This window comes from Microtus oregoni, unplaced genomic scaffold, assembly GCF_018167655.1.
Source record: "Microtus oregoni isolate MIOR12 unplaced genomic scaffold, Mior012 000046F_ref0000063, whole genome shotgun sequence".
NCBI classification, from domain to species: domain Eukaryota; kingdom Metazoa; phylum Chordata; class Mammalia; order Rodentia; family Cricetidae; genus Microtus; species Microtus oregoni.
In genome coordinates, this window is record NW_024543220.1 from 13,086,682 (window position 1) to 13,113,877 (window position 27,196).

The 27,196-nt window shown below is 48.9% G+C and overlaps 1 protein-coding gene across 5 annotated transcripts in view; it reads left to right on the forward strand.

Annotated features, from left to right (window-relative positions):
• Positions 1-27,196, forward strand: part of Anks1a (ankyrin repeat and sterile alpha motif domain containing 1A) — a 159,939-nt gene that overhangs the window by 42,870 nt on the left and 89,873 nt on the right. For 3 of the 5 annotated variants that reach the window (XM_041634895.1, XM_041634890.1, XM_041634891.1), the window contains exons 2-4: positions 16,646-16,726; positions 18,446-18,602; positions 20,940-21,002. In XM_041634895.1, the coding sequence (XP_041490829.1) occupies positions 16,646-16,726; positions 18,446-18,602; positions 20,940-21,002 (301 nt within the window). The remainder of the gene's footprint in view (positions 1-16,645; positions 16,727-18,445; positions 18,603-20,939; positions 21,003-27,196) is intronic. The other 2 variants (XM_041634896.1, XM_041634892.1) reach the window with 1 other exon arrangement.

Sequence of the window (27,196 nt, forward strand, 5' to 3'; positions counted from 1 at the left end):
AAACAACTCAGATTCATTACACACTTGATTTTCAATTATTTTTCGGTCATTGTACATCCAGAAATATCTTACCATTACTACTCATTATTATTATTATTATTATTATTATTATTATTATTATTATTATTCCCACACTCGGTTATGGAACCGCACATGGTTTTCACCCACAATCTTGAAAAACTGGTTTAAAAAAACAAGTCTGAGGCCAGGCAAAAAATCCCAGCGTTTAGTCGATCTTCATTAGTTCCAGGGCAGCCAGAACTACATAGTCTGACTCTGTCTGACACAAACAAACAAAAACCAAGTGTGTTTCAGAAGCGCCTCAGCATTACAGTACTCGACTGTGTGTGTGTGTGTGTGCGTGTGCGTGTGCGTGTGCGTGTGCGTGTGTGTGTGTGTGTGTGTGTGTGCGTGTGTGATTACATCTCACTGTATAGTCCAGGCCAGGTTGAACTCTATCTTCCTGTCTGAGTACCTTCAAATCCAGTTCATGAATTTTTGTCCTTAAAAGTGTTTGGTTTTAGATGGTATAAGGGCCCTGAGGACTGATTTGAGGCTCTTTTCTTTAATAAATGCAGTCGCTTCACAGACAGCTCAACAGAATAGTCCGGTGGAAATAGAAGTTCACTGTGCCACCAGTGACAGCATCAATGACTGTGGCCTTGACCGGTGTGCAGCCTGCTGAGCTGCCCAGCACTGAGCGGCTTGGCATTGAGGAGCCCTTCCTTCCCTGGACCTGGGCAGGCCCCTCAGCACACAGGCTGGAGCCGGTCAGCATGCCATTTCTTAGAGCTTGTGGCAGCAAGTGTTTGTAAGTGTTTTACTGTGAACTTCCGCAGTTTGTTTTAGCAATGTCCTTCCTGTGGGAAGTCATTAGTTGCCTTCATTTTGCTTTCAAGTAATGAGAAGTAAAAAGTATTTGGAGCTGGGTGGTGGTTGTACACACCTTTAATTCCAGTACTCGGGAGGCAGAAGCAGGCTAATCTCTGAGTTCGAGGCCAGCCTGGTCTATAGAGCAAGTTCCAGAATAACCAGGACTACACAGAGAAATCCTGCCTCAGGGAATTAAGGTCTTGGAAAATAGCTGAGGGACATTGGTGCTCTTCATTCATAGTTTTCCCAATGGCTCCGTTCTGCTTAGAGGATGCAATAGAAAAGATCTCCAGCAGGCTGAGGGAGCCGGACATTTTCTCTCCTGTGGCCTTTTCACCTTGTGTTCCAGCCTGTAGGGAGTGGCTGCAATTATTTAAGGTTTGGAGGAAGCCCTGTGGCTCAGGCCCAGGTCTGTTATCTGGGTCCTGGGGAGATGGCCAGGAGTTCATTTCCAGAGTTGGCGTCTCAGACTGTTCAGTTGCTTTTCACACCAAGAATGGTCGCAGCATCAGCAGCCATGTGGTCTGTGCTGGTGAGGACACTGTGTCAGTAAGGTTGATTCCATGCAGTGAGCTCTGGAGATGTAAATGGCAAGGCGGAGCCACTGGGTGCACGCTTTACCTGATGCTATGAGCATCCCCATGGCCTGGAGGTGAGTGGGGCAGCCTGCAGTGTGCTGTTTACTTGTCTCTCTCGGAACATGCATTTAATCAGTGTCAGAATGTTCTAGACAGTGTGCTCAGAAGGCCTTTGTCCTTAAAGCACCTATGGGAATCTGCACACGACACTCATGACAAAGATAAGTTTGAGGAAAACCAGAAACAAGGTGTGGTTCAGTTTGCAGCAGTCTGAAGAATGGAGACATGTTCTTTCTGATGATTTTTCATAAGATTGTCTTTTGTACATGTTTCTTATAAAATCAAATGAACCAAGATAAAAGTGTGCTATTTCAAAATTTTCCTAAAATATAAAACCCATTTAAAAGTGTTTACATGCTATGCCCTCTTGGTTTTTTTTTTAAATTGAAATGTAAAATGTACAAAATATCTCTATCCTTTGGATCATTATAACATTTTAAGAAATTACATTTTTTTCCTCTGAGCATATACAAATACATTCCATATTTGTTTCAGTAGTGAAAGCTGATCTGCTTTCATGTTTTTTACATTTAATACATTGTTGATGTTTTATTGTTATGATTATTTGTAACTTTGTATTCCTGTGGAGATAAATGGAGACCAGGGACGATGGAGCCCCTGGATTTGAAGTTATATACAGTTGTGGGCTACCCAAACATGGGTGCCAGGAGCCAAACCTGGGTCCTCTGCAAGAACAGTGTGTACTCTTAACTGCTGAGCCACCCTTCCAACCTCTTGTGTTGGTTTTCTTTCAAAGTCCTGAGAAAGAGGCCAGGCCTGGTGGCACATACCTTTAATCCCAGCACTTGGGAGCAGAGGCAGGCGGAGCTCTGTGAGTTTGAGGCCAGCCTGATCTACAGAGTGAGTTCCAGAATGGCCAGGGTTGTGTAGAGAGACTCTGTCTCAAAACTCAAAAAAAAAAAAAAAAAAAAAGAAAGAAAGAAAAGAAACTTTATTATTGCTACTATTACAATTGTTATTTGCAGTGAGAGCATGTTTGTCAAGACTGTTTTCTTTTTTGACAAGGATCTCTGTGTAACCCAGGCTGGTTTTGTCTCTCCCCTGAGTGTTGGGATTGCGGATGCAGCATTCACCCCGAGTACCAGGTATTCTTTTAACTAAAGTAGTATATGACCTTTCCTCTTTAATAATAAATGGATTGGGTTCTCCAATGTCAACACTTTTGACAACCCTGACTGAGTTCTGAGATTTGACCCAAGCTGCTCCTTTAAAAAAAACAAAAGCCCAGGGTTGTTGCCCAGTGCCGAGTGCTGCACGGTTGGGACCCCCCAGGAGAGCCTCCTTGCAGATCTCTTCTGGGTAAGGGGCAGAAATCAACAGCATCAGCCACCACATATCGACCTGTGAATTCAGCTGTTCTGACTAGCTCTTTGCTGTGTTTGCATGGCTTTGGTGCAGCCCACTCTGGAGGAAGTGGAATTTTTCTCCGTTAGTTCTCTCAAAGGTGTGAGACTTGTGACACTGTAACACCGAGTTACCTGTGATGTTTACGCTCAGGAACTACACAGTCCAGCTACCTTTGTCTTAAGTAAGTTTACAGTTTTATTTGGCTGGGTTCATAGCTGTCCTGGCCAGGTGAGGACAGGAGGGCCCAGAGCTCGGGGACCAGCCAGCCAGTCGGGTCAGGATGGTGAGTCTGTCTGAACCTGTTCTCAGTATCTCCAATTAAATGACTTGGCCATGGTGTATAACTTTCTGTTTGTTTGACTTGCCATTCATTGCTGATTTTGTATTTGTGTCATTGGGGATAGTGGTCCTTTATTTTCCTTTCTTTCCTTTCCCTATCTTCTGTTCTTTTTCTTCTCTGTGAATCAGGGTCTCACTTTGTATCCCAGGCTGGCCTCGAACACATGCATGTCCTGCTCCAGCCTCTCAAGTGCTAGCTTCACAGACATGCCTGCTGGTTTACTACTGCCAGTCCTACAGAATGAGTTAGCTGTATTCTCTCTGCTTCCCTATTCTGGAAGGGAGGACAAGCGACTGGTTCTGTTTCCTCTAAATGTTTGGTAGAACTTACCAGTAAAACTTTCTGGGCCTGGCATTTGCATTTTGTTGAGAGAAGGGATTATTGGCTCAATTTCTTTAATAGATCCAGACCTATGTATATCTGCTGTTCTTCATGAACATGTAGGTTGAGGCTTTTAACTTTAAGGAGTTTGCTCACTTCTTGGAAGTTCCCAGGTTGTGGGCATAGTCATTCAGCATACTCCGCTGTGAACTCAGTGGTGCCTCTGGTTCCCGTTGGCTAGTGTTGTGTTTTCATTGTTAGCCTGGGATTATGTTTATCAAATTGTTTTTTTTTCTTCTCAGAGCAATAATGTGGAGTGAGAGATTTTAGTTCATATTATAGTTTATATTTGCTCTTAGCTACAAGGCCAAGAAGTGATCCATATTATAATTTAGAACATGGTGTTCTGACTGTGAGTTATCACTGTTTTTTAGCCAGTCATTGTTAGATGTGTGTGCTTAGAGCACGGGGCTTAGCAGCTAACACAGACACATCATTAGAACTTGGTGGCATCCATAGCCTTTGTAAGAGGCTTTCAGATGTTTTAGGAACCTACACTTAAGCCTAAACTGTAGCATGAGGTAGGTAGTGAACCGTTGGGAGGCAAGTTAGGTAGAGAGCATCCAGGATAACTGTCTGTCCTTCTTGAGGTGACACCACACCACTGAACATACTCAGATTTGTGTAATGCAAATTCTTATTTTCCTATTTGGAGTTAAGAGTTGGTCAGGTACCTGCTGTGAGAGTCTAGTCCAGGGGACTGTTGCCATCTGTGTGTCTGTGAGAGTCTAGTCCAGGGGACTGTTGCCATCTGTGAGAGTCTAGTCCAGGGGACTGTTGTCATCTGTGTGTCTGTGACAGTCTAGTCCAGGGGACTGTTGCCATCTGTGAGAGTCTAGTCCAGGGGACTGTTGCCATCTGTGTGTCTGTGACAGTCTAGTCCAGGGGACTGTTGTCATCTGTGAGAGTCTAGTCCAGGGGACTGTCGTCATCTGTGTGTCTGTGAGAGTCTAGTCCAGGGGACTGTTGTCATCTGTGAGAGTCTAGTCCAGGGGACTGTTGCCATCTGTGAGAGTCTAGTCCAGGGGACTGTTGTCATCTGTGAGAGTCTAGTCCAGGGGACTGTTGCCATCTGTGTGTCTGTGACAGTCTAGTCCAGGGGACTGTTGTCATCTGTGAGAGTCTAGTCCAGGGGACTGTTGCCATCTGTGTGTCTGTGAGAGTCTAGTCCAGGGGACTGTTGCCATCTGTGTGTCTGTGACAGTCTAGTCCAGGGGACTGTTGTCATCTGTGAGAGTCTAGTCCAGGGGACTGTTGCCATCTGTGTGTCTGTGAGAGTCTAGTCCAGGGGACTGTTGTCATCTGTGAGAGTCTAGTCCAGGGGACTGTTGCCATCTGTGTTTCTAGTACAAGTGCCAGGGTCACTGAAGATGAAATTTCTTTATCCTGTCTAGCCCAGTGGCCACGATGGCTTCCCCTGTTCTTGTATATGAAGCTTCATTTGTTCTCGCATGGTCGGATCGTGGCTAGTTGCTTCTTGTGAATTTATAATCCTGAAGCAAATAGCTGTTTGTAGGGACACCATCCTGTTAGGACACTGTCTTTAGCTGTGTAGCGGTGTCTCTTCCTCCTCCACCAGCAAATGTTGCACACAGTGGTACTGCTTCCAAAGCCGCGTGTCTGCCAGCCTCAGCCGTCCAGAGCGGGGACTCACTTTTGAAAGACTCCACGGCAAAACTGCACTTCTCTTGAGAAAGCTGGATGAAGAATTTGACAACAGAGCAGATTTGGAACACTGATTAAAGACAGATCTTTGAGATCCTGAGACAGGCCCTGGGATTAAGCTAAATTTAAACACATTACAAATAGAAACAGAGTGAGAAAAACCTGGGCTTGGTTAAAGCCAAAGCCAGCTTTGTTGTTCCAAAGTCATTTGCCTTGTTCAGCTGTTTTCACTAACGGAAGTTACAGCTAGACAACTTACTAAATTATGGAGAAATAACTTCTTGAAAAATTAGTTTGAACAGAAGAGCTTAAGGCAGCAGAATTTGATCTGTATAACCTGTACAGCTATTTCAGAAATAATGACTGTGTTCCTCTCCCAAACTGAGTGCAGCTAGTGTAAAGGAAAGAACAGCACTGCAAAACCAGAAACCTGGCTCCCAGTGTGGCTCAGCCACTTAGCACCCATCCCTGCTGTCCTCTGTGGCCTTTCCCATCTGCAAAGACAAGACGGTACCAGGGATGAGGAAATGAGCAGGCCCCTGCCCTTGAGGCAGTGAAGACGAGGAAAGGTAGCAGTGGAGAGGCTGCTAACTCAGCAGGAAAGCGGGATGAACCTGCAGTAGGCCTTGAAGGAAGCTTGAGATGGGGTCAAGTGGAGAGAGCAGTGTGTGCAGATGCACAGCTGATCCCGATGGTCTGTGTGAGGATGGTGGGTGGTGCTGGCACTGCTGGGGGTAGGGGTTCTGGGGTTGGTGGTTCTTGTGTGGCAGCCTGAGGAGCTGTTCCACGGAGGGCAGCCTAGGAAGCTCTGAGCCAAACCTGACTGGATGGGCCCTTGAGATAGTTACCCCTTCTGGAAAATGTTTCTTTGTTGCAGACTCAAGGCGATCTTGATCATTTTGGGGGTGATTTCAAGACTAAGAAGGTGACTTTGAAAATGAAGCTGTGCCAGGGAGGAAAGCATCTCTGGTTTGGGCACTGTGGTGGTTTGAATGAAAATGGCCCCCATAGGAGTGGCACTGTTAGGAGGTATGGCCTTGGAGTAGGTTTGGTTTTATTGGAGGAAGTATGTCACCGAGGGTGGACTTTGAGGTGCCAGTGTCTCCCTCTCTTCCTGCTGTCTGCCAGTCTGGATGGCTGCTCTGAGTGCTAGCCAGTCGCTCAGTGATGCAATCTGAATGCTAACTCAGCTCCTCTCTGGCACGGTGTCTGCCTGCATGCCACCATGCTTACCACCATGATGATAGTGGACTAAACCCCTGAACTATAAAGAGCCCCGATTAAATGTTGTCCTTCATAAGAGCCGCTGGGTCATGGAGTCTCTTCACTGCAGTGTAACTCTAAGACAAGCATCCATGCTGACCTACCACTCACCTCTCCTAACCTCAGCTGTCTCGGTTTCTGCGGGGCTTCTCAGTCCAGTAGCCTTTGAACTCACTGACCTTATGGTTACCTCCCCTGTGGCTGAAGTCTCCAAAGCAAGTTTTTTTCATGACCTTTGTGATCTAGGGACTCCTTTCAGAAGGACAGATTGGTGTTCACCCTCCAGGGGCTGAAAATCAGGGACCACAGTGGTCCTTAAAAAGGTGCAGAAATAAATGTCCCTTGAGCCCTTTTCTGTGCATGCTCCGCCATGCTCATAACTGGAAGCCCAGCTCTCTATGGAATAGACCTGGCTTCTGTTATAGAGGCCAGGAGGTGGGGTAGGAAGATAGGGACAGGTAGATATGGGCTTCTCACCACATACAGCAGGCGTGAATGGAGATTTATAGCCTTCAACAGGGTGGAAGCGATGGAAAATTCCATAGTGGAAGCCTCTAGGGGATAGAACTGCCCAGCAGGATTCTGAAGATGCAGTACAGGCGTGGCTATCCCCATGGGGGACAGGAACTTGACCGGGCGTGGCTCAGGGACTTCTCAGCTTAGTTAGCGTGTTTCTCCCTCACCTGCTGAGCAGACCTGTGGGGCTCTAAGAGGCCTGACTAGACTGCAGTCAGGGAAGAGAGCACAGTGCATGTTTTACTGCAGAAGTCATGTGTGCCTCATGTCCAGAACTGGTCAGGGCTAACAGTGTGCTGCGTTGGTGTGAGGGAAGGTCACTCTCCAGACTGGCAGGGCACCGCCCCCTTCATGCAGCTGAGCCGTTGCTTCCCATCAGCACACACTAGTCTCGTTCTCGACTCTGGGCATGATGTTTACCCAGAATTGTAAACGGACGTTATTTAAAATGTAAGCGCTTCCATCTGCCGTCTACAGTTTTATTTTCACGTTTCTTGTTCCCCTTATTCCATCTAACAACTCCAAGGGCTTCCTTGCCATTTACCATGGTGATCTCAGCGGATGAAAGTCACCTGGCAGTTGGCCAGCAACTCTACAGCTGATGTGTTAATCCAGGATTCTGCTGGTTCGGCTGTGGGTGTGAGCAGTGACTCTAGACCCCCGACATCCCGCTTACGGCAACAGTCACCATCCTACTTTAGCCTGTGGCCCTTCGGGACATCCAGGAAATACCTGGAGGTCTGAAGGACCAGGAGTCTGATAGTAAGTAACTTTTGACCTGCTGGTCCTGTTTGCATGAGTAATTTCTATATGGAAAATTGTTGCCATTTTAATTTCCTCTACACAAGATTATTATCTTACTACCTTAAGAGTACATGGATCCGTTTGTATCTTTCAGTGTAGCCTTGGTACTTCTGTGTGATGAAGTCTGTCAGCTCAGTGGATTTCTGGAAATGTTAGTGGATCTTCAATTAGATACCTCTTCATTTGCCTCTGGGACCCAGTCTGTGCCTGGAATACCATGACTCACCCTCACTCAGCGCTCTGTGCGGCTTCCCCATGACCCTGGGGAGAAAGAAAAGCAAGCTGGGAGAATAGATGTGCTGGGAGTTGAACCCTGGTCCTCTGGAAGAATAGCCAGTGCCCTAACCACTGAGCCATCTCTCCAGCCTTTATCCCTTAGGTAACCAAGGTGTTAAAGATACTGAGTCTAGCACTTCATTGACAATGAGAATACAGTGGTAAATAAAATTTATTTGAGTCTGCCCTGAATTGTTTGTGGGTCTGGTGAAAGAGGCAAATAATTAAAACGAGATAGTCTTGAGGGTGGCCAAGCACAAGAGACCTGCTCTTTAAGGGGCAGCCTGCCTGGCTGGCCTGCCTGGCCAGGGAAGGTAGCGTGACTCCTCAGGGTACGGACGACGTACTTCTGCTCTACCCTGGACAGGAATTGAAGGGACTGACGGGCGTGGCCAGGAGAACCCAGCAGAGTAGGCATTCCAGGAAATACAGGATCCTGTAAAGAATCCAGCGAAGGCCCTACTGCCTCACACTCTTGAGTGCCTCTGCTTCCTAGTGAGGGCACAGCCACCCTGATGGCCGTGTTCCCTCAGCAGGGTGCCTCGCATTGGCATGTGCTTATTTTCTTTACGGGGGTTGCCATCTTTTTAAATAAACCCAGAATAAAGCAGCGACCTTTCCCTCTTTCTGCCCTCCCATGGCTGAGCACTCTGTCCAAGCAGGCACCGTTTCTGCGGTCTCAGGCATGCAGTAAGCGAAGACACCGGAGGGTTCGCACTTAACGTCCGAGCCCTGCAGTCCGTTCTCCTGTAAGTTGAGCAGATTCTTGCCTGTGTGCAGCCGTGGATCAGAAACTGAACGCTTGCGGGTCGTGAGGGATTGCCGAGAGAAGTTCAGTCAGATTCAGAGAAGTGTCCCTAATAATAGTGTGAACGGCGGGGAGGTGGGGCTTGCAAACACATACTTATTTCTGAGTGCTCGTGGACAGTCACCCTGTGGGCGTGGTCCCTGGGCTTCTCTGGCTTCCCTCCCCATCACCATTGGCAAGCAGGGCCCAGGGCATGATGCTTCCCCTGCCCCAGGAGAGGCTCCAGGAGTTTCCGGGTGGTCATTGCTCCTCCAAAGCCTGCCTAGTTCACTGTGTGATTCGTCTCCCCACACTGCCACCTGGAGAACAGAATGGATGTCACCTTTATGTCTGTCCTTGGCCCGCCCCCTCCTCCAGACTGTACGGGTTGCATGTGTGCAGGTGAAGTGGAGCACTGCCTTTTCCTGTGCCTCCCTCCGAAGGGAAAAGCCTTCTGGACTGGAGCTGCCCATTGCACGTCTGACAAAACACACTGCCGCAGAACTCCAGGAAAGCAGATCTTTACGTTTCAGAGTGACGGGGCTCCTCTAGCTGAGTGTCCTCAAGCTCCTCAGTCCTCTGTTCTCACTGGAACAGAGCCACCTCCCAGGCCCGTACTTCCTGCTGCCCATCTCCTCCCCAGTAGTAGTTACTGTGGTTGTGACCCTCCTCCTCCCCTCCCTCCCCTCCTCTCCCCTTCTCTGTGTGTGCTATCTCCTTCTGTCACTCTGTACCGTATATTTCGAGGCAGGGTCTCTCACTGAACCTGGAGCTCATTGGTTTAGCCAGACTGACGGATGAGTGGGCCTCAAGAATGCTGTCTCCCTCCTGAGCTTAGAGGTGCATGCCAGCCACCATTGCCATCATACCTGGCTTTGCTTGGGTACTGGGAATCTGAACTTGGTTCTCATGCTTACAGAGCCATGGCTTCAGCTTGCCTCTTTATTCTTAAAGCTTGACTGTCGTTTTGTAGTCTTGGCTGTGGAGAAGAGGCTGTAGCTCCCTCTCTGTCACTATGTCCTGGAGATGTTGCCCTGGTGGTCAGTTTTGTGCTGTTGTGGGTGTCACAGTGTTTCATCTGCTGAGCCAATTGGAATACATTAGAATATAGCCCTGTTTATACAATAAAATAATAATAACAGCACATAGGAATATAATCCTATGTTTTTCTTGTATAATTTATTAGTGACCTCTTGACTTTCTTTGTTTTCTGCGTTTTAAAAGCGTGACTGTGCATGGCAGGCAGGTGTTTTTGCTGCTCCCACTGTCTCCTGCAGACATTCCGCTTCTGCAGCTGCCCCTGCCTGCGCCTGCTTTCCGGATGCCTCTCTTTTGCACGTGTTGGCAGAGCAGCATATCCTCCGACTCTTCTGAGAAGGTGTGGGAGGTCAGATTGGAGTGTCTGTGGAGTGTCTTGGGTGTCTGTGAATGGCTTGCTCTCTTTGAGCACTGACGATAGTGTGTTTGCTGGAGAGGTCTAAAGTGGGAATGATTTCACCTCACAAGTTTGGAGGCGTTGTTCTTGGACTCAGGGCTCCCAAAAATACTGAGAAGAAATACCATATGCGAGCTGCCACATTCTCTCTAGAATCATGGTTCGTGTTGTCCCATGTATTCAAAATTCAAAAACTGGATGTGTTTGTGTATATGTCGTTGGGGATCGAATCTCAAACGTCTCACTGGATGTGCATGTGTCACTGGGCATCAGGTCCTGAGTGTTCAGCTGGATGGGTGAGTGGGTGGGTGTCACTGGGGGTTGAATCATGAGTGTCCGGCTGTGTGTGTCGCTGGGGATCAAACCCCTAGTGTCCAGCATGCTGGAAAGCACCCACCACTGAGCCTAACCTTCTTCCTTTTTACCTTGTTGTTGTTTGGAGACAGGGTCCCACTGTGCAGCCTCGGCAGGCAGGCTTGCAGCTTGCTATATGGACCAGACTGGCCTCAAATGCAGAGATTTGCCTCTCTTGCCTCCTGAGTGCTGGGATTAAAGTATGTGACACCACTGCCTGCCAGTTTCTTACTTTGATTTTTTTCTTTGTCTCTATTTTTCTAGAACTCCCACTCTTCTGATCTTCTTGTCTTTCCTTTTTCTATCTTGGTTTTCTTCTGATTTATTCAACTTTGTCATTTGTGCTTTATATTTTAAATTTCTGCCGTGATCTCTAGTTTCCAGGAACTTTTCACTGCGTGTTTCCTGTTTTCTCCTGACCTGTGCCTGCGTGCTGTGATGATTTTGAGGGTTACTGGCTTCTTATCTGTGTTCCCATACTGAAGGTTTCCTCAGTCTCCAGGATCCCTGGCTGTCATCTCCTTATGTAAGCCTGAGGCTGAGAAGTTGATTGGATGCTGTGCAAAAGCAAGAGGAGCTTGTCAGGGATACTCCATGTCACGATACAGGGCGACAGAGTCCCCCAGATCAGCTTCTGCTGACCTTTGCTGTGGAGTCATTGTGTCTCCAGGAAAGAATCCTGGAGTTTCCGGTTTGGGTTTGGAGAAGGCCAAGTGGGCCATGGGTCAGGATCCCATCCTTTGAGATGAGCTTTCTCTCAGCAGATGATTCAGTGGGGAACTTGAGACCTGAGTTCCGATCCCCAGCAATCACCTAAAAGCTGGGTGTGGCAGTGCACACCTGCCACTGGGGGCTGGCTGTGAGTTCCAGGTTCAGGAGAGACCTTGTCTCAAAACAATAAGGTGGAGAGTGAGAGAGAAAGACACCTCATGTACCTCTGGTCTCTCTGTGCACATCCAAGTACGTGAACCTTGGATGCTTGCTCACGGCACACGAAATAAAGGCTTTCATTCAGGCCTTTTCCATCTTCTAGCATGCCTCCTGCGTGGACTGCACTTCACATGCTGTTGAACACGTGCATGAGTGACCCCCTGACCAGGCCCCTGTGGCCAGAGCTGACTCACCGAATGGAGTGTTGTGTCAGGTGTGTGTTCTTCCTCTGTGCCTGCGGCTGCAGAGAGTTATCTTAGGATTCACCTTGCAGTACAGATGAAGAAGATTCGACTCTGCCGAACCCAATGGTGAAGCTTTGTTTAGGAGTCCTTGGAACTGCTTTTAGCTCCCCGCCCCCACCTCCATTCTGCTGTGGCTGTGTTTGTGGGTGAGCGGCCTGCCAGGACCCACTGTTTGGGGACAGCTGTGACAGGGCGGAAGACCAAGATTTGTAAATAGCTCTTTCCTTGGGCTGCAGAAAAGGAAGAGCGTTGGGTGGAGAGGATGCTACTGCCATCCTGTCCAGAGCGAAACTCCAAAGAGGGAGATCACAGGTTTCCTTCAGTATTAGGTTTGCTCGGTCTGTTCCCTGAACCCCAGAATCTCTAGCTGGGCCTCTTGCGGAGATGCTGATCAGAGAAAGAGGGCCGGAGAGGGCTGGGGTTTGCCTTGTTGTCATCTTGTCTGGTTTTGAGGGAGTTTAATGCCTTTGCAGTCGTTAGGGGGAGGTCCTGGAGGACTCCTGCTGAAAGGAAGGACAGCTTGACCCTGAGTTTAGTAGGAGGTGGCTGGCACCTGGTGGGTTGCTAAGCTAGTGTGGCTGCGAGATGCTGACTTCCCAGCTCCTTCATGGCGTTCCAGTAGGACCTAAAAGTCCTTGTCTGGAAGGGTGCCAAGAGCTGCCTAACCAGTGGTTCCGCTCTCTCACTGCTATGGTGTGTGCCTTGCTCTTGGCCTCTTAGTGGTGCTGTTTTCTTCTAGACTCCCTTGTATGAGCACCACCTCTCCCAGTTCTCCCTGCTCATTTCCTTTCCGTCCTCTTTTTATCAAATACAGTTAGACAAGTTTGGTGTTAAAAATGGCTGGGAAAGGTGAGATGTAATTGCTGGTGACTCCTCGTTTGGCAGGTGCAGAGGGGGTCCAGACGTCGTGGTTGATGTCTTCATGTCGGGGTGTACCTCGGGCTCACCATAGTGAAAAGACTGCCCCAATGTCAGCTCGCGTTAACCCACACTCTTCATTTCTTTTAATTCATCTTCTCGTTGGCAAGCTCACTGTGAGTGTGTCCGCGTGCGGCAGTCTTTGACGTGTACTTGTCGTGGAAGGACACTTCAGATTCGCACCTAAATGTGTCTGTGTGGTGTTTGTACTCGTCCATTTCATTCAGCATAGTGTCCTCCGGGTACATTTATTCTGCTGCAAATGACGGGATTTCCTCCTTTTTCAGGGCTGAGTAGCATCCCACTTCCTTTTCCTGATCATTTGTCAGTGGACCCTCCTGTTGATTCTGTGTCTTGGCCTGTTATCCCAGCTTTGGGGAGGTAGAAGCAGAATGACCAAGAGTTCGAGGCCACTCTGGGCTGCAGGAGGCCCTATCACAATAATAAAGATGTACTTTTGTGTCCTTTGCCCGTCTTTACACTGCCTTGTTTTCCTGCAGTCAGTTGTGTCCATGTGTGTTTCAGATGTTAGCTGCTTCTCAGGTGCGTGACCTACAGGTGTTTCTCGTGTTCTCTGCCGCTTGTTTCCATGGCTGCTCAGTTGGCTCATCCCTAATACTTCTTTCCTGTGGCTCTGAGTCAGTATGTGAGGCTTCCTGGAGAGGCCCACCTTGTTAGGAGCACCGTGGTGCTTTCGTTTCTTTGTGTTGGTTCTTCCGCGTAAAAGGCCTCGCGGTGAGAGCACGTGGCTGCCTTATTCTGACTGCTGTGGTAGAACGCTGCGTCCACAGGGAAGTGCCCCCAAGGTCACCACTAAGAACAGTTCTCGGTGAGCACTTGTCTGCTTTCACCCCTAGCGTCTGTGTCCTGTGTGTTTGTAAAATGGGGCACTTCTATTTCAGTGAGGTTCTTTCCCAGGCTTTCAGCACGCTGCACTCACGTCAGGACACACAAGCCCAGCTCTCCATTTTTACTGTTAACGGCTGTGTTGTATTTCATGTTGTGGGTGCACCAGCGTCTTAACTGCTTGTCTCTTGGTGTGCGTGTGCTTTTAGAATCTCTCTCTTCTCGTGAAGTAGTCCTGTGTGAGCATGTGCTGTGTGCACATGTACAAATGTTTCTCTTGGATAGTTGCCTGGAAGTAAAGCTGCTGGCTCCAAGTGAACGCTATTCTTGGTTTTGATAAATGCTGCCAAATTGTGTTCCCAATGGAGTTAACTAACTTCAACCTGTTGTGGTGGTGTGCTTGCTTTCACGAACACATGATAATTCCACATCAGATAGGTGGAAAGTCGTACATAATGGTGTACTTTGTGTTCTTTTTCGCTGCATCAACTTTCTACTTTTTAAGACTGTCTCATAAAAGGGTTGAGGGTTCAGGTCAGTAATTGCCTGGCCATACAATCACGAGGATCTGAACTCAGTCCCCAGCATTGAATAAGGTGTGTTGGCATACCCTTATAATCCCGGTGGGGAGGATTGACAGGAGGGCCACTGGGGCTTGCTGGCCACCCCATCTTGTTTAATTGGTGAACTTCAGATCCTGGTGAGACCTTGTGTCAGGAGAAAGTAGACAGCGCCCATTGAAAACATTGGAGGTTGCCCTCTGAGTCCCCGCACTACAAATTTCTCAAAAAGCCAGATGTCATCGTTTGTGTCATCCCAGTACCCAGGAGTTTGAGGCCAGCATGGACTGCTGTTTTTCCTGTCAGCTCATTAAACCTTAGGGTGTGGGGGGGTCGGGGGGCGGTAGTGAAGTAGCTCAGCAAGTTCAGTGCGTGTTGCCAAGCCCACGATTGAGTTTGGCTAGCAGGAGGAAGGAGAGAAGCAACGTCCAGAAGTTGTTCTCCCACCTCCACAGTGTGCTATAGCACACTTGCCCGCAGCCTCCAATGTGATGTAAAAGTCTTTTACTCTTTAAGCTGGGGTTGAAGTGAACTGTCCTGACCAGTTCTCTGCTACAGCTCTTTCTGAGATCACTTCTGACACTTGCTACAGTCTTTTCTCTGCCTTATTCAGTGCAGGGTAGCCGGGGTGATGGGTGGACCACTCTGCCCAGGCTGTAGTACCGGCCTTGTTTGTAGGTGTTCCTGTAGTGATCCAGCTTCTAGCACGCAGGCTTGAAGACTGTGTCCAGATGGTTTCACTACTGATTCCTGGTTCCCACTGAAGAGATGCTCAGTGGTTAAGAACATCTGCTCCCACAGAGGACCTGTGTTCAGTTCCCAGCACACACGCGGTGTCTCACAGCCACCAGCTCCAGGGGACCTAATGCTTGTCTGACCTCTGCAGGCGCCAGGCACACGTGACGCTTAGACACATACACAGGCGAAATACCCATGCACATAAGAAACAGATCTAAAACAATCAGCATAATGGTTTTCTGTATGAGAGGACGGCAGCCAAGCTGATTTCTGACCAAACTGAGCTCCGACACTGTCCACTTACAGTGACTTTAAAAGGCAGAACCCTTGTGCCGGCCTCACAAACATAGACATGAAAATTCAATATTGTGTTTCAAAGCAGACACCGCACAGTGTGTACCAGCCAGACCCTCGCAGGTGGCAACAGATAAGGTCACTCCCAGAATGAGAGTAGCTTAATATAGAAGCTGAAGCAACGCTGTGCTTAGGTCATTGGACATGAAAGTTGGTTATTTTCATAGATGCCAAAAATGCATTTCGATTAAACAACTCTCCCTGATAATACTTTTAAAAGGGAAGGGCGGGATGCAGCTCAGTGACAGAATGACTCCCTAGCAGCTTGAAGGAGACCCTGGGCTTAAAACCATAAAACGTTAAGAGAGAGGGGGTGCTTCCAACTGTCAGTGCTGGCAGAATCAGAAACAAGCAAGGACTTGATGTTTGAGGCTCTAACCCGGGCTGGGAGATGGGAGACAAGTCAGAATTAGGGCTTTGAGAGTTGAAGGAGGTGACATTGTTTCCCATACGGTGTTTCTCGTGGAGATGAGATCCTCCAGTGATAGATTTTGTCAGTGGATACACACATCTGAAGATAAGACGTCGTGGTTTATCAGCATCCACAGGAGGCTGACTTCAGTAATCCTTTGTGTAAAAAAATAGTGTGTATCCACGGGATGTTATCCATGTGCTTTTGATTGCTCATAATTAATATGGTGTGACTGCTATACAAACGGCTTTTGTTATTCTTTTCCTTTTTTTTTTTTTGAAACAGATTACTGTGTAGCTCTGTCTGTCGTGGAACTCACAGAAATCAACTTGCCTCTGGAGTGCTGGCATCAAAGGCATGGGCCAACACTTCAGCCTTATGCAAACAGGTTTTAGACTATATTGTGTATAATTTGGGTTATAATGATAAGAAAGGGGGCTGGGTATGTTCAGTAGAGATAGATTTTTAATGCCTGTTTCAGCCAACTATCTTTTTGGAGGAAGGAGACACAGTCTGGTTTGTGTTAACTCAAGCACCCTTCTGCATTTCTGACAGTGTTGGGTGCTGTCTTAGTCTGTGATCTGTACTGAGGTAGCTCCTGGCTCCACTCACCAGAACAGGGTGATGCTTAGCAGCCATGTCTGGCTAGGTGGCTTGGTTTTGTGCTGTTTGAGTGATATCTCTTTGAGTTGGGAACCCTCAGAGGCCTAAGATCAAAACCGAGTAAGTGATGCCACCCAGATGAGCCAACGGATGCTGAGCTGGCCCTTGGGTTGACTCTGCGGCCTTCTCCTTAGGCTCCTTGCTCAGTAGGTCACTGTAGGTGCTGTGCACCACCGTCCGCATGAGCAGTCTGTGGAAGCTTCTGGTTTGGTGATCTGCTACATCATTAGGGAACTGGATCTTCAGATTTTGCAATCTCTCTCTCTTTTTCCTTATCAGCATGTGGAGGGGGCCGAATGTGAATTGCGTAGACAGCACCGGCTACACGCCGCTCCACCACGCTGCGCTGAATGGCCACAGGTAAGCACCAGGGCCCTCCTCTGCCCACCCTGCGGAGCCCAGCTCAGGTGTCTCTCTGCCTCTTATGAGGACAGAGAGAAGCAGAGTCCACACAGACCATGCAGACACTGAGTTCCTCTTCAGTGAATGACATAAGCATCTTTTTCTGCCCCACCCCCAGAAAGACCTTTAGAAAGAAGTGAATTTCACCTTTTCTCCTGATGATCTCTTCCTGTCTGGAGTATTCACACAACGGTGGTGACCGTGAAGACCAGACTCAGAGCGGCCAGATCATAAAGATCCTGGCCCACAGGCACCCATCCCTTGATGAACACAGTAGATGGGGGAGGGATGAGAGGCTGACTTTCTGTCTGGATAGCTGCCATTCTTCCCTTGTAAGATCAGCCTTGTGAACAGTGATTCCTGTAGAGGGGGAAACTGTGTACACGGCCCACGTAATCCTCTGGAGTCTAAGGAGGTTATTAGAACTTGAGTGGGGCATGTGTGTGGAAAGTTTTCTGGAGAAGATGAACTCAGGGAAGCTGAGAGTTCCCTGCTGGGAGTCATCAGTGAACCAATGTCAAAATCTCAGCACAGTACAGGTGCAGTCATGGGGTGTGGGGCGGGTTTGCTCAGATGTGGAAGAGCAGACACAAAGGGGACAGAAAAGATGGTGTTGAGAGTCAAGCAAAGTCCCCAAGGAGGAGGAGCTGCGTGGGTGAAGTGCTGGTGGCAGGGACCAGGGACTCACTGGGATCCCCACCCTTCCTTTTCTTTGGTGCTTTGCCACTAACCCACATGCTCAGCCCTCATTTTATACGAACAAGGAAGCTTCTGTCACCTGGCCAGTGTGCGGCCACTTGATGGTTTGCTCCAGCACTGAACTCTTCTCAAGTTGAATGTGGACACCGTTTCTTTTCTAAAACAACTTTAAAGCTAAAGCCCAGGACCAGTGAGATGGTTCAGAGGGTAAAGCACTTGCTGCGTGCCAGTGCCCGGTGACCCGACCTTGATCCCCGGGACCCATGGTGGATGTAGAGAAATGACTTCTGAAAGTTGTCCTCTGACTTCCGTCTGTGCTCCATGGCACATGGTATATGCACAAAGAGAGAAAAGAAATATATTGAGACCCCTCTCAAGTAGCTGGGAAAGTCTGAATTAATGTGACCTCTCAACTCAGAGGTGGCAGTTTGCTAGCCAGGTTCCTCTCCAGGGCCTGTGTGTAGTCACAGGGAGGGTTTTCTTTGACCTTGTGTGCCTGGGGATAATCACACATTTGTGTCTGCCTAATTAGCAATGTCACCATGAAGAAAGCCAGAGCCGCCTTTTTGAAGCTATGAGATGATGCTCTGTGTATCTGGCTTATGTCTGTGACACGGACTTTGCTCTGTCCTCATTCAGTTCCCACATCCCCAAGGCATTGGACTAGGTAGTGAGGAACATCACTTGCCGTGTTTGACTGCTTCTGTGTAAATGCTGAACACTATTTAACTGCCACAAACTGGGGAGAGATGCACAGTTTAGACAAGGAGTCCAGACGTTTTCAAAGTAGTGGGAAATAGATGGGTTATCAAGGAAGGCCAGGGGAAGGTGAGTCATTGCTCGCAATGACACATCAGTGGCCATGGGCCTTAGAAGAAGATCTGGCGGTGAGCTCAGAGGAGGTGACGTCAGAGAGCTGCAGGACACCGTGGGAAGACCTCTGGTTCCATAAGCTCATGGTGGATTTTTGCTTTCTAGGGATGTGGTTGAGGTCCTGCTGAGGAACGACGCGCTGACCAATGTTGCTGACTCGAAAGGCTGCTACCCGCTGCACTTGGCAGCATGGAAAGGAGACGCCCAGATAGTGCGCTTGCTCATCCACCAAGGGCCCTCGCACACCAGAGTCAATGAACAGGTCGGGAGAGAGACTGTCCCCAGACATGAGCAGCTCAGGACATACTCCTCCTTCTCTAGGCTGACCCCTCATCCGGAGTAGTGGGGACATTTTGTTCTGGAGGATGATTGGTTTGTTTTGTTTCTGTTTTTCTCTGTGTAGCCCTGGCTGCCCTGGAACTTGATCTGTAGACCAGGCTGGCCTCAAATGTAGAGATCGGCTGGGACCAAAGGCATGCCCCGCCACACCAGGCCTGGAGGATGCATTTTATTGAGCTGTATTTTGTTTGTTTGTTTGTTTGTTTGTTTTCGAGACAGGGTTTCTCTGTGGTTTTGGAGCCTGTCCTGGAACTAGCTCTTGTAGACCAGGCTGGTCTCGAACTCACAGAGATCCGCCTGCCTCTACCTCCCAAGTGCTGGGATTAAAGGCGTGCGCCACCACCGCCCAGCTTGAGGATGCATTTTATATGCAGCTGACACATGCGAATTTGGTAGAGTTTCACACTTGCACAGATACTCACAGTATAAAATTTGATGCAAATCTTTCAAAATGATATAGAGTTAGTTTCAAACTCAAGATTCCATAATTACAATCTGTGCTTGTGCCATCGGCATGCAGCACAATGTTCCTGGCGTTTGTCAGTGCCCTGTGAGCTAGCCTGTCATTTTACACACATCAGAATGTGTAGAAGTGAGCGTGTTTGTGCTAGTGCTGAAAAGATGAGCTCACAACTCGAAACCGTGTAGATGCGGGTCAGAGGTGAGCCGGTGGAACAAAGATCATTTCCATGGTGTCCTCCTCCAAGGCTGCTTTAAGAGTGAGCATACTTTGAGAAACCACAGCTATTAGAAAACAGAAAGGCAGTGTTCAGGGAAAACTACCTCACTGAATTTGGTAGCACCTGCCTGTAATCTCAACCCTTGGGAAGTGCAGACCAAAGGATCAAGGGTTTCAAGGTCATCCTTGACTGTGTAGTTAGAAGACAGCCTGGGCTGCGTGAAACCTTGCCTCAGCGAGTAAGGAAAGAAGGAAGAACGGGAAGAAGGAAAGAAGAACAGAAGGATGAAAGGGAGGTAAAAATTACCCAAGCTAGCTATCGTGGTTGGTGTACAGCCTGCATCCGCACACTCAAAAGGCTGAGGCAGAAAGTTCAGAAGTTCCAGGGAAGCCTAGACTACAACATGAGGCCCTAATCTGAAAAGAAGAAAGAGAGAAGAGAATCAGCAGAACCTTACAAGGCCCCTGCATTTAATCCTTAGAACAGCTTCTTTGTTCTTGGAGAGAGATTTCATTACAAGGCTCTGTAGTTTGTCTTTTCTTTTCTTTTTTATTTATTTATTTTTTTTTATTTTTATTTTTTAAATTTATTTATTTATTAAGGATTTCTGCCTCGTCCCCGCAACCGCTTCCCATTTCCCTCCCCCTCCCCCGATCAAGTCCCCCTCCCTCATCTGCTCTGTAGTTTGGGTCCCAGGAGTAGGTCCCTCGGGGAGGGGCTGTGTCGTCCCTGCTCCTGCAGTGCGCACTGTGCTGCTCCTTCTCAGTGGAATGTCAGGTACAGTCGTCAGCAAGGCCCACACAGTTTTCCACTGAGAGCTGCCAGAGCGTGGCTTGATTCTGAGAAGGGAGGTCGTCAGTTCCAGGTGCTCCATGTGGAGCCTGGGTGTGGCAGTGGTCTGCCAGCCTGCCATCTCCTCGTGGGCGGGGCTTCCTAGTAGGTAAGCAGCAGGCATCAGACCGTTGGTGAGGATGCCTGTGTACGCCATGAGGACGACGGTGGTGTGATTGCCTCTGTGAGCCTGAGTGTGGTTCTCCTGACTGAAACATTTCTCTCCTCTCTGGAGGAAGTGCAGAGAGAAGCTTGCTTGTAGCTAATTCTCTTCAATGTTGAAAAGCTGCCCACCATTGAAGTCCTTCTCACTCCAGCAATCGCAGCGATCATTTCTAATACTGTCTTCGCCCACTTTGCCTTGACACACAGCTGCTTGGGTCTGTGAGCCACTTGAGTGTGCTAGCTTGTCTTGCTCACAGCTGCCTCCTGCCTGGAGTAGGCAAGGGTAGGGGATGCCAGCCCAGTGCTTGACCTTTGCAGGCGGGGGCTGGACAGGCTGGCCAAGGTGCTGGAAGAACCGAATGGTTCTGGGCAGTTAGAACCGTGCCAGTGGTTTTAAAGCATTAACGTGGCTCCATCGGATGTGTGGATAAGAGTGAGGGTCCCTGGAGCTGCCCTCTCTTTGACTCCCCCAGGTACCCTGAGCTCAGATCCAGGTCGTTTAGCCCTGAGCCCCAGAGCTGCGTGTCACTTTGATATATTTCGTCCATTTTATCGTCACATTGTCTTTTCCTTCCTTTTTATAGAATGCTCTTGAGATCAAAGAACTCAAAAAGTACGGCCCCTTTGACCCTTATATCAATGCCAAGGTGTGTACGTGACGGCCAGGACCCATATCGTCCATGCTGTTTCTCCATGCTGCACCTCTGCCGTGGTCCTCTGTCTGCCTCCCAGGCTCCTCATCACCCTCCTGCTGCCTGCCTCAGCCCATCTGCTTTTGGCTTGTTTAGGGAGCACAGGGGCCGAGGCTTTATTTTTCAAACCATGCAATCCAGGAAAGCTTGGAAACATCTGAAGCAGCAGGAATAGGAACCGGGACCTCAGCGTAAGCCTGCTGTATTGCTTCAGCAAAGGGACCCAGCAGACAGCAACAATCACAGAGGATGACTGAAGCGGACTTCCTTCTCCTTTCTTTCTGCTCTCACGTTTCTTTTGAAGTAGAATCTGACTTTCTCTCAGGTTTCTGTGGCCACAGTGGTGGTGTGGGGGACACAGGTGCCGCACTTATTCCTTCAGAAGCTGTTGCTGGCCGCCCTCTCCCTGGGTGTGTGCCTCTCTGTGTTACCCATCATCACTTCTCTTTCTGCTTTGTCATTGTGACCCTGACGGGTTCTGGCCTGGTGCCTGGAGCGACAGTGCTTTGCTAGACCTACCTGAGCAGCTGCCCTCATGCCGGGAGACTTCTCCTTAGAGCGGCAGAGCTCAGCAGGTGGTGGGTACGGTTCCTGTCCTCATGTGCTAACTCAGATGAATTTTGGGCTGGTGCGCATGCACATGCTTTTCTCTGTCTCTGCTCCAGCCCTCACCCCTCTAACTGAACCCCCTGTGTAAGTGTGTGTATGTGCTGTGTGCGCATGTGCATGTGCGCATGTCACGGGGTTGCGTGTCTTCCTTAGTCACTCCCTACCTTATTTTTGAGTCAGGGTCTCTCACGGAACCTGGAGTTCGCCAATTTGGCTGGACTGGTTGGCAGTGAGTTCGCAGGATTCACCTCCCAGTGCTGGAATGCATACTGCCATGCCCGGTTTTGTCCACGGATGCTGGAGAGCTCGGCGTGTGCCCTTGTGTCTGTGTGGCAGGCCCTCGACCGGCTGAGCTGCCTTCCAGCTCGAAAACTGCTTCCTGAGTGCAGTCTGGAGTTTGGTCTAGACATGAAACTATCCTGGCTGGTGTTTTATGCTTGCTCAGAATGCAACCGTCCTGGGGAAAGGAAGCATACTCTGCTTCCAGGGTTTGCACTTGACAGGCAGGGACATCGTCCTTTTCGTCAGATGGTTTGATCTGAGGCAGTCAGTGCATCCACTCTGTTCTGGTATATTCTTTCTGTGTTCTCAGAATCAAACAGGGGATGCTTACTGGAGCAGCCTTGGGGCAGAGGCAGGGAGCAGAGCAGTAGAGCAGAGTCTTGCCAGCCAGGCCTTCTCCCAGGCCTTACTCTATGAGTTCTGGCTGCTGCGGATTTCTCCCAGCTTTGGTTCACTCTTTTATAACGTGGGTTGTTACTACTTTCCTTGTTGGTTGTTTTGGAGTCATGGTCATAAAGTATCTGGTGACTAACAATATGTGAAATGCTCTGAAATGTCTGTGCAATCTGCTGGGGTTTTTTTGTTTTGTTTTGCTTTTTTTTTTTTTTTTTTTTTTTTTTTTGTGGTAAAAGGGCCTCACTATGTAGTTCTAGCTGCAGACCAGGCAGGCCTTGAACTCACAGAGATCCTTCTGTCTCTACTTCCCAAGTGCTAGGCTTAAAAGTGTGCCCCACCATGACACCTGGCTACCTGTGCTGTTCTGAAAAGGCACCAGGTGATGTTTCCAGTGCTGCTGGGTGGTTAGCAAAGAATCGCTCAGTTTGCTCAAGCTTTGGTTTGGCGAGGGGGATCTGAATGACTGTTTCCACCTGCGATTGAATTGGCTTTTGAAGCGTGAATTAATGCTGTGCCTTTGGTTCTTGGAAGTGCTTTCCCTAGCTTTTGATTTCGTGGACAGAACAGAAGATTTGAGTCAGTGAACGTTTGTGTCTGGAAGCCGTGCTCTGTGCTTTCTCCCTTGAGGGTGCACACAGCACCAAGGGCTGAGCTGGGCTGTCTGTGTTGAGGATGCCGGCCCTTCTGGGTCAGAAGGTCCCACACCCCTAGGTTTTATCTTGACTTGAGGGGGGTTGGCTAGCCTGACCCACGGCTAGGAATTGTTTTACTAAAGCGCATGTGAATGCTAAATCCTATCTGGCTCGAGTACAAGCTTGGAAGGCTCAGGCACCATTTCAGGAGCAGATGTGGATTTCCCAGCTCCCCTGCTCCCTTTCAACACTTTTCCTTTCAACAGTCATCATGGCAGTAAAAACGGACACGAGCTGTAGCTACAGCGGAACTGCGGGAACAGGCACCCTTATAAGACAGCCTCCCCCTGTAGCTACAGTGGAACTGCGGGAATAGGCACCCCTTGTAAGACAGCCTTCCCTTAGTCTGGAAACGAGCTGTAGCTACAGCGGAACTGGGGGAACAGGCACCCCTTGTAAGACAGCCTCCCCCTGTAGCTACAGTGGAACTGCGGGAACAGGCACCCTTATAAGACAGCCTCCCCCTGTAGCTACAGTGGAACTGCGGGAATAGGCACCCCTTGTAAGACAGCCTTCCCTTAGTCTGGAAACGAGCTGTAGCTACAGCGGAACTGTGGGAACAGGCACCCTTTGTAAGACAGCCTCCCCTTAGTCTGGCTGTCACAAAGCAAGCAGCATAGGCAAACTCGTTTTGTGGTAGACCAGTTTTTCTGACCATCCACATCCCAAAGCGGGAAGGACCTTGAACTGGACCTGACTTGACTGCATCAGAAGCTCAGAAGCTGTTGGAGAACCTTCCCTTTGAAGGACTTTTAGCTTAGGAGGGTTCCTATGCCTAGGGCTCTGCTGTGGGGAGCACTTCTTGTGCAGGGCAGTGACATTCCGCCCTTTGCCTTTCTGTCTCCCTATGCGGCTGTGGCCATATGGAGTGATGTGTTTGAGACTAAGTTGTTCATGTCTTGACTCCAAAGCCTTAAGTTTAGTATTAATTGGATTTTCACCCAAAATCTGAGAGCAAAGGCATTAAGTTTATAAAACCGAACAAGGTGTGGGGCACACCTGTATTCTGGCAGAGGCAGAAGAGTTACTGAAAGTCTGAGGCTAGCCTGGGTGAGGCTAGCCCAGGCTCCCTAGTGAGTGATAGGCCAGCCAGAGAGCATGATGGGACCTTGTCTGAAGACAGTAAGGAGACCCTGATGCAGTCACTAAGTTCAGAAAATTCACTCTCCTAATATGCTGTCCATGTTCACACGGACACTTGTCCTCATGATGCTACTTAGTCCTCTCTCCTTACCTCGTCCCTTCCCCTTCCCTTTCCTCCCTCCGTTCCACCTCCCTTTCTCTCCCCTCCAGCCAGCCATGATGAAGCTGTTACTGTGGGTTAGGTTCAGGATCCTTGTGTGGGACAGGGATCCACAGAAGTGATGCCCTTCTCTGTCTCCCTGACGACAGTGGTGCTTGAAGGTGGTTTCATTCCTCAAGGTACAACTCAGGAGGGTCTTGGATCTGCTAGGCAACCACTCAGCCCTGGTTTTGAGACAAGTTCTGGCTGTGAGGTCCAGGCTGGGATTATAGGTGTGTCCTACCAGACCAGCAGAATTTTAAATAATAGTTTTATGTGTCCTTATACTCTGACAGCTTTTTTTTGCCAACTCTGAAGTTCCTGATTATTTTTAAACTCTATGTAGTTCCCAGATGAGTCTTTTTTGAGATGTATTTCTGAGCCAATTTCCTACCTGGAGGGATCCTCGCTCTGTTACCTGAACAGACGATCTTCCGTTTTCTTTCCATGTTTTCCTAGTAATCTGCTGCCCGGCGCATGTGCCTGGGATGCTGGTTGCAGTTTCTCTGCTGGCTGCATGTCTTTCTGCTGTCCACTTTGGTCCAAGTTACGCACTACAGGAGGGAACTGAGCTCTTCTTTACCATCGTGGGGTCAATCTTCTCTTTCTTTCCCGCCTTGTTAATTTTGTACGCATGGCTTTGCCTTTCTTCCTGGTCACGTTTCTAGAACCGGCAGCACAGTTGCAGACGGCTACAGCTCTGGCTCCTTACCACAGGCCTTTGTCCACGGGGACACGTGAGCCTGACTGTGATGGAATATTCCCCCGTGGAACTCCTTCTGTGTGATTTTCTCTGCACACATATGAATGTGTCTATTTGTGAGTTACACATGGGATCCGAAGTTCAGTGGAATCTTCAGAGAAGAGTAGACCCCTGTTTTCTTAGACCTATTGACTGTAGCAGGGAAAACTTAATCTCAAGATGAGTGGGGCTGGAGGGTGAGTGAAAGGGTTTAGTATCAAGTTCAAGGCTAGCCTGGGCCGTGCAACCCTCCCCCAGTTCAGAGTAAGGTGGTGAGTGTAGTGTTGTTCAGAAGAGGTGAAAGGGAAGTACGCCCCATGACTGCGACCTGAATCTGTGCTCTCTTGAGGGTCCATGAATCAGACGACTCCAAGTAGAAACCAGGAGAGCATGTGGCAGTGGCCAGTACTCAGCCATGGTGACGTGGTCACCACAGACAAGCTCAAGGAAGCTAACTACCAGACCGTATCTGGCAAAGCCAATTCACTCTCGGATGCTTCCACACTGTGCCAGTGAGGTGTGGTTAGGTGGTGTTTAGCACCAGGCAGGCAGTGTGCCAGGGCTGACCACAATTGTGCCTTAGCAGGGCAACTTTGGGACAGCTGTCATCTTTCTAGCAAAAACCAACAAAAAGGCCAGAGAAAACCTAAAAAGCACTCAATGTGTTTGCCGTTTTGGTAGGGTACATTAGGGACTAAACCCAGGGCCCTGTGAGCGCTAAGCACTTGTTCTACCACTGAGCCACATTTCCGGCATGTCATTATATCTCTGTCCCCTCTCCTCCCTCCCCCTCTCTGCCTCCTTTTCCCCTTCCTCCCTTGCTGGATGGTTTTGTCTTTAGAGCTTTACAATTTTTCAGTCTCTAAGTCAAGTGTTTTACAAAGTCTAGGACATGTGATCCTGGATGTCAGGCACACGGCCATATGATTGTCTCAGAGTCATTAAGTTTGACTGGTGGAGTTTTATTGACAATAAGCTGACTTTTTGACCCTGATTGGCATGCAAAAGTTGAGGTAGAGACTTTTCTTAAACTTCTTTGGGTGGCATGTTCCAGAAAGCTCCCATGAGCTCTGTTGAAGTAGCCGTGTTTTGTCACCAGGAAGCAAAGCGACAGCCCTGAGTTTGCTCGGGGGGCCTTGGGCCCTAGCTTGGTAGGAGGTGGGCATGCCCAGTGGCCACTGAAAGTTGTGTCCGTGGCTGCTTTTGCCGAGCTGTGCTGTCCCTCCGGCACTGTCCTCTGCGTCTTATTTACTTGTTTTTATCTCTGCATGTGCCCCTGCTGCCACTTTTTCTGTCCTTGTTTTCGATTAAAACATTTCTTTGCTGTTACTCTGGCCGCTGGGGCCTTGGTCTCAGCAGCCCGGAACTTTCTCATCCATTTTTATGTAGCTGAGAAAAAAAACAAGAAAACAACAACCAGGAAAAAAACAACAACAACAACAAAAGAAACAAACAAAAAAACCCTGATGCAGTCAAAAGCAGATGGAATTGATGCATGTTTGGGTAACTCTTCATCTGTTCCTTTTAACGTCACTAACAGAATTGAAACAACCGTAGACGTAGTTGATTGTTAACTTCTGGCGGCTGAAAGGTGCACACTATCGACTCAGGACAGGCCCTCTCAAGCCTTGTCTTCCCCAGAGTAGCAGAAGCTGCCTGGGTAAACTGAGGACTCTGAGACGTGGGAGAACCTTTCTCCTCCAGTACATGTCATCCGTCGCGAAGGACTTAATCGGCATGGCTCACATCCTACTTTTGACGGTTGGGAAAACACAGCGCTCCCCACTTTCACCCCAGCCTCTGTCCTTGAGACGAGATTGGCACCAGAGGCCTTCAGACTGCGAGTTGCATGGAGGGCAGTGTTGCAATGGAATATTCTGCTCCCCTCACACCAAGCATCTAGGGCCTGTCCCTTTCCTGCGTGAGAAGGCTTCTCCAACGTGCTCACTGTCTCATGCAGCAGAAGCCACGGGAATTGCCCCATGTACCCTTCTGCAGCCGTCATGAGGGCAGGATAGGGTCTCAATTTCTCTCAGGCCTGAGCCTGTGCCTTCCTTAGAAATGGCTGCCCACTGCTGTCTTGAGCGTGGTTTGCGGTGCTCTGCTCTGTTACTCTCTCTGCTGGCTGATTGATTTGCATGCCAGA